This window comes from Rhineura floridana, chromosome 5, assembly GCF_030035675.1.
Source record: "Rhineura floridana isolate rRhiFlo1 chromosome 5, rRhiFlo1.hap2, whole genome shotgun sequence".
NCBI classification, from domain to species: domain Eukaryota; kingdom Metazoa; phylum Chordata; class Lepidosauria; order Squamata; family Rhineuridae; genus Rhineura; species Rhineura floridana.
Window position 1 is genome coordinate 99138423 of NC_084484.1, and position 18350 is coordinate 99156772.

The 18350-nt window shown below is 38.5% G+C and overlaps 1 protein-coding gene across 5 annotated transcripts in view; it reads right to left on the bottom strand.

The window, feature by feature from the left end:
* Positions 1–18350, bottom strand: part of DYRK1A (dual specificity tyrosine phosphorylation regulated kinase 1A) — a 186331-nt gene that overhangs the window by 6897 nt on the left and 161084 nt on the right. For all 5 annotated transcript variants that reach the window (XM_061627673.1, XM_061627676.1, XM_061627674.1 and 2 more), the window contains 5 exons: positions 15856–16055; positions 8539–8631; positions 6219–6407; positions 5640–5787; positions 621–907 (listed from right to left, as the gene is read on the bottom strand). In XM_061627673.1, coding sequence (XP_061483657.1) covers positions 621–907; positions 5640–5787; positions 6219–6407; positions 8539–8631; positions 15856–16055 — 917 coding nt within the window. The remainder of the gene's footprint in view (positions 1–620; positions 908–5639; positions 5788–6218; positions 6408–8538; positions 8632–15855; positions 16056–18350) is intronic.

Sequence of the window (18350 nt, forward strand, 5' to 3'; positions counted from 1 at the left end):
GGACAAACATTCAAAAATATTTTGTTTTAGTGAAAATCTTAAGATTATTTTGCTATTGCACTCTGAAACTGAACATCTTATTTTATGTTACAATTACAACTTTAAAAAGGTAGTTCCATGCTACTTTTTTTAAAAAGTCAATACTTCATATAACCCCTTCTTCCCTGCAAAAATTGAACTTCTTTGATATGCAAGCCATCCTATTGTTTTGACTGCCATGTAGATGTATCAATTAATCTTTTCAGAAAATCAAAGTATTAACACATTGGCCATGATGTAACAGAGACTTAACTAAGTACTAGACTGCAGGTATAATGGTTTATGATAAAAACAGTAATTCTTTTCCATGGAATTCCAAGCTAAGTGAACACGTCCTCCACATTCCTAAGGTTTGCTTAGGAAAACACATGGAGAAACAAGCACTGACAGTCCTTTTGTATCTGCTGAAGTACTTGTTTAAATCCCTTTTCCATACAAATTGTGGATTTAAGAGTTGGTTTATTTGTTGGACAATGCAGATTTCCACAAACGAAAAGAGAGGGTTTATTGAAATACCCTGAATTTATTTTGCTTTTCAAATTGCCCTGCATCAAATGTCAATATGCTTAATGAATACTCACCCTCTGCCCAAGTTGGCAAGAACTGCCAAAATCAACTATCTTGATAGCACTTCGTTTGGGGTTACAGAGCAAGATATTCTCAGGCTTTAGGTCACAGTGAATGATGCTAAGTTCAGGAGTTGCAAGAAAAAGCAGTGCAGTGCACATCTGTTGTGCAAACTTTCGCGTCAAGTTCAGTGAAACCCCTCTGAAGTTTGTGTTCCGCAGCAGGTCATAAAGGTTGTAGGAGAGCATCTCAAAAACTAGACAAAGATGGTTTCGAAACATAAAATGACGCTTCAAATGCACTAAAAGAAAAAAATAATTTATTACAGATGTATACTTAAAAGTGAAAATAAACAAATACTAAATTGTCAGGTTCTGATGTAATTTATTTCCATACATATTTATGCTTTAAAACATTAATTGGGCATTCTACATTGCTCATTTCTAGTTAAATACGTATTATTCAATTATCCTGTTGGTAACAGTATCAAAAACAAGTCAAAGAGAGCTAACTTTTCTAAAGCATTCACAAAATCTGGCTCAATTTGTTTTAAGCTTCCTATTGTGGAAGCTTTGCCTGGATGGGTATGTGTCAATTTGGCCAAAGTACCATACTTTAATCAACTGAATAATCAGAACTACACACATCCATGTGATCAGAGGAAAGTGAAAGAAAGCCACTTTTCACTAGCAAGTATAAGCAGACTTGACTTGTTGAAGGTGAAAACAGGCAAGTGAATGTTTTTGTTTTTTTGTAGAATACTGAAATGTTGAACATGTACACTGGAGAGAGGGTTGTTTTTTTTTTTTTTTTTAAAGAACAAAAGTACTGGAACCTTCTTAGAGTATCTAGACGTTTAGAAAATAAACTAGCTACTTTTTTCATTTTCAGGTTTATAAAAACATTTAAACATAATAAGCCTGAAAAGAAAGTGGTTATATACAGTACAGACTGCCCTGCCTTAGTGCTTCCTGATATTCTGGTGAACTGTTTCATCTACTGTATGCTGGTCCAGATATTTTTAGTACTTTTAAGTTCTTCACAAGATCCATAGCAAATGAAAAAGAAAATAAAAAAGACTATCACATGCTGAACCACTGTTGCCATTTTCAGTACTAGTGCCTAGTCTTAGGGCAGCAAATAAGACTAAGCTAGTCATGTGGTCAATGTGCCAGTAAGCCATCTCTCTCATTGAAAGAGCCCAAGATTACAGAAAGTCTTGCTTTTGTGCTGTTTTTATTGAGCAATGTTTATTTGATCTGTCAGCTTTTAGCAATCACTCCGTTTACTACCATGAACATTTGCTAAATTAGCTTATGTATGAAGAGCATTGCATAACATTTGGTCTGCATTTTCAGTCACCTTAATCTCTGTATTAGTGGCACACAGAGGGTTATATCCAATGCTGTGCAAGCAGAATTCCGCTCACACAATGGGGTTTCCCCTTCCTCTCCTCTCTGTGGGGTCCCCCAACCCTCTGTAGCAGATTTTGAGGGTGTGAAGGGGGCTACAGGGAAGAGGAAAGGAGGGCGAGTTTAAATGTGCAAGCAGAAGTTTGTTGTGCAAGCAGAAAGGCAGTGTAGAATATAACTCATTGACAGAAGGCCATCCTCCTAAATCTCTGCCATTTTTCCTCTAATAACATTGCAGCCCTATCCAGCCTAGCTGAGTTCATTGATATCCCATATATGACTTGATACTTGTGATTTGTACCAGTTGTTCATGTGCTGCTTATGGAGAGTTGTCTCAGTCTCTGGTTGCTTAAAAAATGGCTACTGAACCTACTGGTAAAACTGTAGTTCTTTGGCCTTCTATCAGTTTCTTGCTTTCCATTACATCTACTCATTTAGTAAAGCCAACATTTCTCACTGCTTAAAAGGTCCTTAATTCCATATAGGAACAGAACAAAGGAAAATGGACATCAGTAAGGTAGCAGGTACTAGCTTCATTTTCCAACTCATGTTGTCAATGTAATCAGTATTAAATGGATTACTTTTTATTGACTTTTAAAAAAAATCTAGCCATATCACAGCTCATAGGGGAGACAAGTGTATTTACTGATACAGCTTTTTACCTAGATGCAGTGCTTTTCAGTTAAGTTTCTGTACCAGGCTAAGCACCCTGCACAACAATAAAGTATAAATTAGGGACTGCTTGTTCCACGAACAATCTGGTGTATTAGCCAAGGTAGTTAAATATATTTTGTGCTATCAATGACATCTGCTCATCATCACAGAGCCAAATCCAATAAAATCCAAACTGTGGACCTGATGTTTAGAACAGAGTCAACCCATCCAGAATAGACCAAGCTCCCCCTTCTTGTTAATCCTCCTAACAACCAAGAGTATTGCTGCATATGGATGGTGTTTCAAATCTATTAGCCCTCATGCACCTGAATCCAAAACCTGTTCTGAATATCCACTGGCTCACCTGTATCTACTGTGTATTTTGGAAAACTGTTTGTTCACTATGCATTTGGACACCTCTTAAGATATCATAATCAAATTCTGCATGATGGTTCCCAAGATAAAGGAACAGATTTTCATCTGTTTGGATACAATTTTGACTCAAGATGGCAGACTGAACCTTTCAAATTTGCACTGACTTTGATCACCGTTTTCAGAACTGCACTGATTTTTTGGTTTCTTAGAATCCTGAGTAATACCAGGTATGAGGCTGCTAATTTGATAAAAAGGAGGAGCTGAAGAGCTGGATGCCATCTGCATACTGATAAATATTTTACTCCAAATCACAAAATAACCTTTCTCAGCGGTTTGAGATAAGGTCATAAAAATGGTGTTGAGATGTGTAAAATCTTTAATCAAAGATAACAGGAGTTCATTGTGTTTCAGATACACCTTTCCCAAGGACATAGAAAAAGCTTCTTTACGTTCACAAGGAGTTTGAATTACTGAAATATTTCAAAATATATACTCCACAAAAAGCTTCTTTGTACTTATAGAGTATATATAGCTGGTTAGAGTACTTCTATAGTTATGTCCTCTGGGAAATGATTAGTATGGGAGGAACAGAACTATTGAAGAGTGGTGTCACCAACTCCCATTTCAAACAGTTGCTCCAGGATATCATAATAAATGGTACTGAAAGCCACTGAAGAAGTCTAGACAAATCAACAGGGCTGTACTCCCCTTCCTTCTCCTGGCATAGATCATACATCAGGGCAATTAAGACAGTTTTAGCTTCAAAACCAGGTCAGAAGCCAGATTAAAACTAATTATATAGATTCATTTAATTAAGGAATGCCTGGACTTATATGACAACCATCTACTCAAGCACCTTTTCCAAAAAGAGAATATTGACCATGAAGGTGATGTCAGTGAGCTGGGGCCAGCCATTATCTATTACCCATACCTATCTCACAAGATAACTGAGAAGCTAAACCAGGAAGAAACCCATGTATGCCACCCTGAAGAGCAGATTAAAAAAATTATATGAGAGATTCCAATGGCAGAACCTTTTCTCCAGGCCATTAGTTCTTCCTTAAAAAACCTAAATCTTACAAACAACTTCCATTCCAGAGGGGAGATGGACTTAGCTAACAACTCACTCATTAAAATTCAATATTGTGTTTACTGAGCCTATTTTAGCAACTGTTCCATCGAACACAGATGGGCATTTAGGGCAAAGGTTGCTGAGAAAGTGCTACATAAATTCACTTGTAGGTGTTTTGATTTTGTTTCCAGATACACAAGCAACACTGTCCTTTTTGGCTTTGATTAGTGAGAAGCTTCAGCTGCCAGCCAATTCGGTTAGCAAAGCAACAGTAAATGTGTCTGAATTTGGACAAAGACAGGCTTTGGCTACTAACATCAAGCAGTCTCCAAAATATAGATTACTAAGCTAAAATGGGCAAACAACACATATGGACAATTGTTTAAACAGCTACAGATCATATAGCTGTCAAACGTTTCACTCTTGGAGTATTAATGGGGAAGATCTGGCATCACCCTTGGATATCTTCTGCAATCTGCCTGCAATTAATTGAGGTGATGCTGTGAACAAGGCAACTACAGTCATGTGAAATGTACTATCTCGGAATGAATTTCACTTATTGGAGGCAATTAGGGCCATTTGGAATTTACAGATCAACCTTATCCAACCTAATCCCCTCCAGATGTTTTGGACTGTGCTGGAAGTTGTAGCCCAAAACATTTGGAGAGTACCAGATGTCATGGCCCCTTCGGAGGACTCCTCAGAGGAAGAGGAAGAGGCACCGGACCCAGAAAAAGGAACAAGCAGAATCCCTGAGGACACAACTCAAACTCTTCCCCCGCTGGAGAATGTCCAGATCTCAGCTGAAGCCTTTCAAGCAGATTCAGGGGATGAACAGGAGGCTCCCTTCCCCCCTGCAGAGCGAAGACGCCAACGAGTAGCGCAGCAACGGAGCAGGAGGTCAAGCCATTTAAGAACATGCGGCTCTGAGAAGTTGGGAGACTAATCACCTGCACCTGCCTAGGAAGTGGGTTTTAAAAGGCAGTTTGTGACTGCAGCAGACTGCTGACTACGTCAGGCATGACCTCCACATGAAACATAGTTTGCAGACTCCAGACCTTTCGGACTGAACCCTTGGCTTCCTGAACCCAGCTTCCCCACCTTGATGACGTTTTCGGACACTACTACTGGTACAGTTGTTAGAAGCATTCCTTTCTCCAGCCGGCTCCTGTTATCTGCTGGCCTTGGCAGATTTACAGCCCAGCTAACTGCCGGCTGATTATTTACAGCCCACCTCCCAGCCCCGAAGCTGACACCAGATTAGGGAAAGCTGTTATAGACAGATTCTCCATGTGTAGCAAACACAGACTTGGACCATGACTCCAAGAAATTACAGGAAAGATTGTGAGGCCTCTTTAAACAGTTCCCCGCCCCGCAAAATCAGGTAGAAAGTGCACATTAGCAAAGATCAACTGATTTGTTCATAATGAAAAGATTAACCTAACTACCTTAAAAAGAAATTGAAAATACAATGCTTCATCATTGTGCTAAAGATTAAGTATAAGGTTCTTTGGTAGTACCTATATAATATTTCATTTCTGTGTCATGTTTGTTCATAAGCTCAAGAAGTCGCACTTCAATCTGTGCTTGATTTAGGAAAGCCTTCTTGTTCTTTATAATTTTAATAGCCACCCATTCTTGTTCCACACGGTCGTAAGCCTTTACAACCTGTAGAATAAAAAAGGCACACTAAATACATATGATCTCACATATACACATTAAGATCTCAAACATAAAAATCAGTATCTAAATAAAATATTCTTTCAAAGCATGCAGTTTGAGCAATGAACCAAATGATCCCACACAGTTTAACTTAGGACAGGGCACAGCAATTGCTGGATCGGCCTCATAAAACTGAAAGAATTTTTCCCCACTGTTAGCCCAGATTATATTTAAATGGCACCCTGGGCTCCTGCTGGGAGGAAGGGCGGGAGGGATGGGTGGAGGGATGGAGGGAGGGAGGGAGGGAGGGAGGGAGGGAGGGAGGGATAAATAAATAAATAAGCAAGCAAGCAAGCAAGCAAGCAAACAAGCAAGCAAGCTTGTGCAGACAGTGGCTAGAAGTTGCCATATCTGAATGATGAGCTTGGGTTGCTTACCTGTCCAAATGAACCTTTGCCTATTAAAGAGTCAATTTCATAACGATCCATCCACTTTTCCCCATTTTTCACAATATAGTCATAGTTATCATCATCATATCCATCGTTGTAAACCTTTCGCTCCTTTTTGTGACTAGAATCATCACCTTGGCCCTGTTGGTGTCGCCGTTTCTTTTTTGCATAGTAAACCTGAGATTACGAAACATAGCATTATAGCCAATTTGAATCACAACCATTACAATGTAGATTGATACTGTGTTACTATTTTCCCATCATTGTTTTGTGGTTTTAAGACACTGCTTTATTCACCAATAAAAAGACCCACACAAATAAAAGGGGGGAAATTGTCTCCTATGGGAAAGTAATGGTACTAACAGCATACACATCACTCCCTCTAATACCGAACTAGTGAGCCCTGTGCCAATCACTTTGGAAGCAAAAACAATGCCACCAAAACAGAAAGAGAAGGTTGCTGCATATTTAGAGAACCCAAAGATTCAGACATACAAATGTGTGTGCATGCATGCTACCATCATGTTACTATGGAGTTTGGAGCACCACAGTTTAGCCGGGTGATAAAGGTGGTGAGGGAGGTAGAGGCCAAGGCCTAGGAGGGAAGACTTAAGGAGATGAGTATGTTTAGCTTAGAGAAAAGACAATCAAGAAGTGATACGATAGCCATCTTCAAATAGCTTAGAGAAAAGACAATCAAGAAGTGATATGATAGCCATCTTCAAATACTTGAAAGGTGGTCACAGATGATAGAACAAATTTGTTTTTTTTATTGGTCCAATGGGTAGAACCTGAACCACAGGTCTCAAATTATACAATAGGAGATGTCAACTAAACATTAGAAAGAACTACCTGATAATACTAGTTGTGCAAGAGTAGAACAAACTGCCTCAGAAAGTGGCAGATTCTTCTTCATTAGAGCTTCTGAAATAGGAGGTGGGTGGCCACCTATAAGGAAGCTGTAGCAGTGGACATTCTGCAATGGCAGGAGTTGGACTAGATGACCTCTCAGATACCTTCCAACTGTATGATTCTATGGGTGCAGGGAACTGGAGCAAGACCTCAGTCTACTCCATTAGCTTTAGCAATTGCTCTGTTCTGTGCAACATCTGTAGTTGCTGCTCTTTCCTTTTATTAGGCAGATAACTTGAAGAAGGCATTTAGTGGAGGTTAAGCTATTACATTGTCATTGTGTGTCAGTGAGTTTATTTATTTATTTGTTTCATTTTTAAACCGCCCATAGCGAGTAGCTCTCTGGGCGGTGTACAAAAGATTAAAAATACAAAAATACAAAATATCACAATAAATAAACAGTAAACAAAGAGATTTAAAATTGTAACATTAAACGCATTAAATTATTTATTTATTTATTGAGTTAAAGCCCCATTAGCAGAATAATAGTAGGTAAGCAGACAGAGAAAGCATTGCTTATAGTCAGAAGATGCCAGAAAGCTTTTAAATGGAATGGACTGCCTTCAAGTCGATCCTGACTTATGGTGACCCTATGAATAGGGTTTTCATGGTAAGCGGTATTCATAGATGGTTTACCACTGCCTTACTCTGAGGCTGAGAGGCAGTGACTGGCCCAAGGTCACCCAGTGAGCTTCATGGCTGTGTGGAGATTCGAACCCTGGTCTCCCAGGTCGTAGTCCAACACTCTAACCACTACACCACACTGGCTCTACCATACAAATATTACTGGTTCTGACTGTCTGAACACGGCTGCCTGCAAGAGAGATTTTTCTGTTCTCCTCCTGCTCAAGGGAAGGTAGGGAAACCTCCCTCACTGGCAGCAATTTACACTTCTCAAAATGCTATTCAAGCAGCATGTATTTCTTTGATGACAACAATGGGTGATACCCAATGCTATGCAAGTGAAATCTTCCCCTTCTTCTCTTCCTCCCTATGCATTCCCAAAATTAGTTCTGGAGGTCTCCCAACCTTCTAGAGCAGATTTTGGAGGTGAACAAGGTATTGCAGGGGGAAGAAAAGGAAGGAGAAGTTATGTTGCATAAGCAGAAGTCCATTTGACAGGTTGGTGGACACCATTGATGGTCATATTTTTGGGTGACACCCAAACAGAATGTGGCAATACAACCTAGGAAAAATAGTTTTTTTCTCTTTTGCTAGTAATCTTTCATGCAAACAGGAACCCACCACTTTAGTAGCATAATACTTCATAACAATTAGCATCTTAATGTCAGTAACCATATCATGCACAGAAAACACAAAACATTTTGAAGTACTACTCATAATAAATAATTTGTGAGCAAATAAAACACAACTGGATGAATTATGTATATTTTACCTCATTAATATGTTTGTATGTTTTGATCAAATCCACAGACAGTTTCCTCAGAGGAGCAATTGCTGGATCACGGAACGTTTGGGGCATCCGCCTCTGCAAAAGGGCAGAAACAAATATTACCGCAAGCAGATGGAAATGAACACATTACCTAAATTAATGTATGGATTACACTATTCTATTCTCCTCAAAATAATAGAATGGGCTTTAAAAATGGCAAATGTTTAAAATGATATAATATTATCAGTAACACTAGTATCACATTTCTTCATTCAAAGATAAAATTACCACAATCGCTGAGATAGCTGGATTATTCCCAATGGGATTTGTAGATTTTTAACCCTATATTAATAGTGGCTCCAATCACACATCACACTACTAAACCATGTTTTAGCACAATACATATGAGCAGAAATGAGCCAAAGTGAGCCTTGGAGTTGATACTCCTCCCTCCCGTCTCCATATGATTAGGAGAAGTTCGGGAATTTTTGCTTCTACTTTATCAGAACTGCTGTTTGTTGCGTTTTTGGGTTTGACATGCTGTGGTCCATACTAACTATGACTGATTTCAAACAAGCCAACTTCAAATTGTGGTTTTTGAAACTGGATTGTTGAACCAGTTTCAAAAAGAAGAGGGTGAGTATGCAGGCCTGTGACTCACACTAAACCATGGCCAGTACGTTTTGTTTCTCACAATTTATCTTAACTAGGAAGCCAGGGTTTGTTATTTCTTAAAGAATGCCATACAAGATACTGAAACTAAGATGTTCTCAAAATATGGGTCAGTTTTTCTATCCAGAAGATCCAGAGGTAAACTATTTCCTGGGCTGTACCATCTCAGATGGTAGGCAGCATGGTGAACACTCTCCTCCCCAATTTAAACAAACACTAAAAAAGTTAAAATTAGCATACATTAAGAGTGTAAGGTTCAGCTTAACCTTACTGATATTTTTCTGTGAGCAGAGCAGCAATGGTGGCATGGCAAGCAGGGAGCACTCGAACAGTATAATGTTCAGACGTGGTGAGTTGAAACAATATATCTATGGTTTTTTAAAAAAGATTCTCCAATATTCTTCTCAAACAATTAAGCACATTGCATTTTGGATCTTGCAACAAGCAAATAAAACTGTTTCTTTACCAGACACATTGACAAACCGCAACAAGAGGCTGATCTTGTGCTTTTAGTCCCTAATGATAATTACTTCACTTGGCTACTCAGGTTAACAAGAACTACAACATTGTATCACCTCCACGCTTCTATTTCAGTTGCACTTCAGCCTAACTGTAAGACCTGCTTCAATATTAATAGCTACTCAATATACTACTGCCTTAGACAAAAAGGTGAAAATATTGCTTGGGTCTTCTTGCTGATTTTTAACTGGACTTTCTAGTTCACGAATAGAATTTACACATGAGTATGTGTATAGAATTTACAATAGTATGTATTTCTGTATCCTGGTCTTTTGAAAGGTTCAAAATATGTTTAGAATTCTTGATTTTGTTATTTGAAGATTTGTGAACATGAATTGGCCATGTATTTGAAGGAGTGTCGAACTGTTCAGAAGATAATGTATATGGATACCCATCACAAACAGAATGCAAAATAATAACTGTAATCTCTAGCTATTGCTCATATGGTATCACTCGCCATCCCCAACCTTATCAAACATATGCACCTGTCCATACCTGGCATAAATGGCACAAATGGAAGATGTTCCAAAATACTGAATTCAAAATGCTTTTGAATGCCCAAGGTCAATTTTTTCCACTCACATTTTAATAGTTTTATATTTATATATGCCGATATAAATAGAAGAGAGAAAAGCAGGCAGATAAATAAAAATTGGTTGCTGCCCGCCTTTCTTCATGTATACCAACCACTGACTAACTTGTGATGTCATGGGATATTCACAAAATGTGGACTGCTTAGCATAAAGACAAGCAGAGGTAAAACTGTGGAATGCAGACAAACAGCGCACCTTCTGGCAGGAAAGTGAAAACTCAATTTGAATGAGAAAAGTTAGGGACAAATAGAAATGCTTTGCAGAAAGGGTGGGGCAGAAGCAGGATGAGGCATGTAGATTAAGGATCAAAAAGCAGAGAGGAAAAGGGTTTAGGAGATGACAGGCAGATACACAGATATAGATACAAATAAAGATAAGCTAAGGTACTGGGGGAACAGGAGACACGATAACTGACAGAGGGAGGAAGTGCAGGCAATGGGCTAAAAGAGACACCTGACTGAAATTTTGCTATTTCTTTATGACATTTGAAGGACAGAAAAAATTCTCCCTCGCGCGCGCCCCCATAGACGGTACAAAAATATTTGAAGCTTTGTGTTGATAATATGCTGCTCCTTAGCCATGCAAAAAACAGCTTGCACAAGCTGCTCACAACCTTATACTGACAATAAACTATGACAAAACAAGTCCACAGTTCATTCACATAACACTGAGCAAGGAAACAAATTCACTTATCTAGCCATTATTTTTTTTCTGGCTCTGGAACCTGGCTCAATCATGTTCAGACTATCAAACTGAAATTAAAGTGAGTTTTATCCTCAAGCTTTGTACTGTACTGAGAATGGAGCCTATCAATGAAGTAACTTTCCAACATAAGTTCCTTAGGGCCACCATGGGAACCCTCAGGATACTCCAACAACGTTTTTGAAGCTGAGACCGGTATAAAACCCATAGGAGCTAAATTACATCTTTACCTTTTCAACTACTGAATTAGACCCCTCACTGTGTCTGAAAATATTCTTCCCAAAATATTGTTAAGGAAGCAGATTACCTCTTTCCATCCCACCATTTGACACTGGTATGTAATCCCAGTGGTACAATTAAAGATTTATCTCAGAATTATGTTTTGGCCTCCAAGGCAAATTTCATCAAATCAGAATTTAGACCCAAGGTCTATGACACTTCCACCCAAAATGACTAGAAGCTAAAATGATGAAACTGAGGTTATCATACTTTGGACACATAATGAGTAGTCATGATTCACTAGAAAAGACCATAATGCTGGGAAAAACAGAAGGGAATAGAAAAAGAGGAAGGCCAAACAAGAGATGGATTGATTCCATAAAGGAAGCCACAGACCTGAACTTACAAGATCTGAACAGGGTGGTTTATAAAAGATGCTATTGGAGGTCACTGATTCATAGAGTGGCCATAAGTCGTAAGCGACTTGAAGGCACATAACAAAAACAACATTTGCAAATATGGAGCAATGATAATTGATTCTATAGTCTTTCTGGTCAAGAATCAAGATCTAAATTACTGGTGCCATCCTAAATCTTGGTGCACAATAATACCTCAAAGATACTGATGGTTAAACTGCTCTGTATGCAAACAATCATAATTTAATTATAAAATAATTCTACCTAGATTCTGGAAACTGGAAACTACTGAAAATCCGATTGCTCCTCCAGGCTTCTCTTTTTTTAAAAAAACAACAACAGTAATTATGAAAGATCTGGAAATTTTAAGTGAATCCCTGAAGTTTTTTAATCCTGTATCAGAGCAAAATAAATATTACTGGCAACAGCCCTGAATCTGATCACAGTGGATATTATCTGGCCAGCAGATGGAGCCTGAAGCCTGTATAACAAGCTGTCAAATGGTTTTAACAGTATTCCTTGTGACTAGCACTTCTTCACCAAGAAATGAAAGACAGATATGCCTTCATAGTTTTGCTCACTAAGCAGCCTGAAAACCAAATGACTCCTGAACAATCAACTCAAACGTTTTTCAGTCATAATCATATTTAAAGTATCCCCATGGAGCTGGAATATAAGAGTAGCAACACTCCTTTAAAAACATAAGGTAGCAATGCTGATAAAGAGTTGCAGTTGATGGTCTAGTGGATGTTGGACAAACAAAAATATTAAAAGACAGGGAGATTGCAGAGCTCAGTGAATTCATTGATTAGCAGTACATTCAATTTCTACTGCTGTCACAGTGTGAACACTCATTTTATGCTGCCACAGTATGAGGCAATTACAATGTGCTAAGTAGGCTTTAAATGGGCGGATTCATGGAGGACAGGTCTATTGACGGATATTAGCCATGATAGTCAAATAGAATGTGCAGGTTCAAAGAGGGTGTTCCTCAGAAAACCAGTTGAGGGAATGGTAGGAAAACACTGGAAGAGGGCTAATGTCTTTCTGTGTGTTTGCAGGCATACAGAAGCCTACCAGAACCATTCAGTTAGCCTAGATGGATGCTTGGCTTGATTCAGCAAGGCTTCTCTTAGGTTTTTAAATATGCTATAAACATTTGACACTTATTGAAGATTCAAAAGAAGGAATATCTGTTAAGAATTTTATCATGAAGATTTAAGAGAACAGACCCTGTTTCAGAACTGAATCAGCCTGGTCAACCTGATGGATTATCTTTATTTTGTGAGATAAAAGGGGAATGTTACCCTGTTACTTCTGCTTTATTTCTCAGTGGCTTTTGATACCATTGACTATGGTATCCTCTTGGACTGACTTAGTTGGATGGGTATCGGGACACTGTATTAAATAGTACCATTTTGTGCCATCAGCCCAGTCCTATGGCATGCACTTCCAATAGATATTCAGAAGGCGCTTTCTATTTTCACTTTTAAACACCTGCTGATAACCTTTCTATGCCACCAGGCTTATGCAGGCAATGGAGAAGGTATCTTTCTGCTATAGTCAGTCAATTATTTCTTCTTTTAATGTTTTACATGGTTTCATTGTGTGTTGTAAACCGATTTGGAATTTTTTTATGAATAGCAGAGTACATATAGTTTAACTGATTGATTGATTGATGAAAAGAAGATAAAGACAAGCCCTGCTGGATCAGACAAAGGATTGTATTCAACACAGCACCACTTAAGTAGTTCCATCAGCACAAGGAATTCTACTTGCACAATAGAATTTTCCCCCTTCCTCCTGCACATGCCCTAAATATCTTCTAGGCATTCCCCCAACCCTCTGGAGAAGATCTCTGCAGTGCATGCATGGGGGGAGGAGAGAGGGAATTACACTAGCAGTAACCCTTGCACCGACATATTTATTAAATTGATTTATTAATTAATTAAATTTGTTAGTTACTTTTCAAACATAGGCACACTGAAAGCAACTTATTGTTACTAAAAATTAAAATAAATAAAAGATCTAAAAATATATAAAAAGTTAAAAACAAAAGCAGTACATAAGGCCTTCTTAGGAAGGCTACACAACAGAAGCCCTCCAAAATATGATGGGATAGTTTAGTTGAATACCACCCTAAAATTCTATCTAGTCTATAATCCCATTCCAACAGTGGCCAGCCAGATGCCCCAAGAAGTGTATGGGCAGGGTGTGAAGGCCACAGGAACAGAGAATAAAGAAATGGTAATAGACAGAATTACTAGGTAAGATCCAACACAGCATCAGCAGATGTCCAGTTGAGGCTTCTCAGTCCTCCTTCTACCCCTCCCCAAACTCCCCAAATCTGCTCCAAAGGGTTGGGGGATTCTCCATAGCAGAGTTTGAGCAGACGTGGGCTGGATGGGATAAATCAGAAGTCATCTTGCACAAGTGGGTGGACATAATTGGATTTCATCTACTGAGATAGCAGTTGTGAAATTTATGTAACATAAAAGGTGTGTAAGAATTGATTACCATTCGAAAATAATTAGTTTTAGAATGTTGACGTAACTTCAGAACCATGTATGTTAGACTTGATTTTCAACAGATGAACAAGAAGGTATCAGCAAGCATAGAATTAGGATGTATCTCAAATATGGTCTTGCCAGTGGAGCCCTTGTGCCAGGCTGCATGACTGCATCACTTGCCAGCTGATTGATGTTCGAAGAGGTACATTTTCAAATATTTTAAGCTGTCTAATACAGTACAATAAAGGGATTGAAAGTATCTTATCTGAGGTGTCTAGATGTTGAAAGAAGTGTTATTTGCAGTTGTAGATAAGCTAGTTTAGCAAATATTTGGCTTTAGGTACACAAATGAGGGATGCAGATGCAATGATCACCTTGTGGAATGGAGAGATGAACCACAAAGGAAGTGGCAGGGTAAATTTTGAAGTAGACTTCTCTGATTTATTAAGTAGCTCCTCAGGAAAAATATTAAAAGTTGCTATGACATATTTTGGAGACTACACTGTGCAAAAATACCATGCTAGAAGATATTAGCTACTCAGGGAATGCAAGTCAAGGCTGGAGTTTTCATCCCATGTAAAATTTTAAAAAGCTAACATGTACTTCTTCTTGAATATAGGAAGAAAAGCATATATTGCTTACTACTTCTTGGTGTCTTTCTCCCACCCACCTTGCCCCACATCAATATAATTATCCCTATATTGCACAGGCTTGTGGCTTGTCTAAGGCCACTCAAGGCTGGTAAAAATGTAGTACAGGCATACCCCGCTTTAACATATGCAATGGGACCGGAGCGTGTATGTAAAGTGAAAATGTACTTAAAGTGAAGCAATTATCTATGCATGTACTGCACTGCAATCGCCACTAGATGGCAGCGGCGTCATGCCATTAAGTGTCCGTTATTGTGAAGCGCATACGTTAAAGTGGGGGTATGGTGGAGTATGGAGCATGTACAGGCGGGCCCCGCTTATACGGCGGGTTCCATTCCGGACCCCCGCCATAAAGCAGAACCCCATTCACTATAATGGGCTGCGTCGTGCGAAAATGATGCGAAAACGGTGCAAAAGAGAAAAAAAACCTTTAAAATTGAAAATGAAAGCCGCCACATCAGCGGAACGCCTTAAAGCCGAACGCCGTAAAGCAGGGCTCTACTGTACTTTATAGCAAGGTGACTTTAAGTGAAGCGACTTTAAGCGGGGTATGCCTGTATTTGCAGTTACATGACTATGGCTAAACAATCATGTACAATATATGTAATATTTGCTCCTTTCCTCCCATCCCTTCCTTGAGAGTGACTTGCTCCTACCAGTCTAAACCATGAGTGTTACATTGTTAGTGACACTCTATATGATTAAGGCTAACCAGGCTTCTCCCTTAACAAAGAATGAAAACAAAGTTCCAAGTTAACAGAAATAGTTAAACTATCAGTAACATTATGCAAACTCCTAGTGAGTTAATGGCTGAGGTGAGATTTGATTAAAGACATTTTCCAGCTCTTACTTTTAGACTGGAAACATATGTTACCATAGAACTTGTGTGTCCAAATGCCTAGCTGTAACTTTGCAATGAAACAGAGTCAAGCGGGAGTGATTTGAGTAGGAGACGCTATTAATAAAAGAGGGTCTGGAATTCCAGACTAATATGTGTGAGCACTATCTCAGCTTAAATATTTTTTCCTATATTGCATACCTGGTTGGTGAGAGGCTGTTGAATCTGGTCAGCATATGATAAGGCAGAAACTTGTTGGTCATTTAAGTTTTGCTGCCGACGATCGCTGTATTGCTGATGTGAATGGGACATCTGTCCAGCCATCTGAAGGCCAGCAGCATGGAATGAAAATGACGGTGCAAGCCGAACAGATGAAGGTTTGCATGCTGAAGTCTCTCCTCCTAGAAAGGACAGCACAAGAGTTTAGTATACCTTTCTTAATTCTGCAGAGCTTTATCTTCATGTCAAACATACGAAAAAGGGAAGCAATTTTTCAGTATGCAGCAGTTTTCATCTAGGGCCTACATCTGTATAATGCATATATATGTGAAAGCATGTGTGTGCACTGACTGGTTTTATTAGAAAGGCAGATACAGATATATAATGTTACACACACTCCTTTCTGCTTACAAGATTTGACACCAACATTTCCTTTCTCCAGATGTTTCAATAACAGATCTGATCAGTCCCACTATATGTGCAGTGCCTACATGCAAAGAGTTCCATAGGGTAATAGCCATTTCATGAAATGCACCAAAAGGACACTAAGGCTAAAACCCTATACACACTCACCTGGAACTAAGTCCTATAGGACTGCACTGTAAGTGTAACAGAAGTTTGATACTCTTGGACAATAAAAGTGATTTCTAGTGGCACTTTTCTTTTCTTTTTAAAGATAATAGCAATGCTGTGAGTCATTGTGTAGATGAGGTTTAAGCACTTCTAGCAGCCCAAATCTATACAGATTTTTATTCCATAAACACCTGAATTGGCATCCATTCCTCAACAGGTGCAATATTACTGTTCAGCTTTAGCCCACTTCACACTAAGCATACATGAAAAATATCCTTACTACAATTTTTCAACAGTATAACATTATACCATCACTATGGGAATGAGGATGCTCTAATGACTGTTAGGGCAAGAAATCAGTCACCTCACAATCATCATTAAGACTAGAGCAACCATTTCTACATATGCAAAACTGTGTAACATAGAATGTTTCTAAATATAGATGTGGCCACTGTCGCATGAAAAGGCTTTGGTATCTTAATGTAACACCAAAACATATAATCTGTTATAGCATTTACCACTCTCCTTTTGTTCATACAGAAGGAACAAGCTCAAGAAATGTTTAGGATTATTTGTGGCAATTAGGAAACTTTGACTGGCTTAAATGTTCTCCAAGGTATAGGAGAACCGATCAGATTTTCCACAAGACTTCGTTGAGCTGTCGGCGGCTGGAATTGATCAGGAAATTCCTGAGATAAGAAGGCATGCCGATCGGCTGAAGACGGAGTCAGGACTTCCATGCAAGCTGTACTGGGATAAAGCGAAGCGTTTTTTTTCCTTCTAAAAAAAAGTCCTTAACCAGCGAGCCTACTTCTGTCTAAATCTTATCATTTGGCTTAAATTACTACAATAAAAGGGATTTGTTTACGAATCAGCAACTGAGAAACCTGGGTGAGTCATACTTTTTCTCTTTTAAATATAATTAAGGAAGAAAGAAAATGTAAACAACTTATATATTTTTTTTACGACAAAAAGCTGGCCTGAATTTGGAGCTTTAAAGTTTAAAAACGGATGAGAGGTAATTATTATTTGATGGAAATATATTTTGGACTATTTTTCTCCTTGGACTATTTTTTTTGGACGATTCTGCTGTTCGTATATGTTACTAATCGCTTGGTGTTGGCTGTACTGGGAACCAGGATTGTTTTGCATTCTTGGACGTAGATAAGAACTGTGATGTGCTGGCTGGACTATAATAACAGGCCTGGAATATTAACTCTTTTGTTGGTGGAGGAAAAAAAAAAAGAAATAGACTGCCTCTAGGTTTTGGAACAGTGGTTAATATCAGAAATTAAAGGCTTCTTTTGAAAATGACAACTAAAAAAGCAACTAGGGCCCAGGAGCGAAGAGGTTCTATTGACCCACAGGAAGGGGCTATACCCCCAGATATGTTTCAAAAAATAATGGAAGGGATTAATGCTATAAAACAGGAAATGAAAACTGAATTGATAGATATAAAAGACTATATTAAAACACAAGTGGATGAGATTAAAGGGACAATTGGGCAAATAAAGGAGGATGCAAAAAATACTAAAGAAAAGGTACAAATCTTGGAGAATAGAACAGATATATTAAATCTGGAATTAGAAAAAAACTTGGACTATTTGGCTGTGACTGAAATGAGAAATAAAGAGCATTGTTTGAGATTCCGTGCAATCCCTGAGGAAATAGGTGAAGACATCAGAGATAAAATTGTTAATGCTTTAGTAAAATTTCTGGATTTGAATGAAGATCGGATGGAATTTGAAATAGACAAAGTTTATAGAATTAATTCCAGATATGCAACAATGAAAAAAATTCCAAGAGATGTGCTTGTTCATTTTATAAAGAAGTCGACCAGAGATATGGTATTATAGCAACACTTTAAAAATACCTTTAAAATTGATGGTAAGGAAATACTGGTG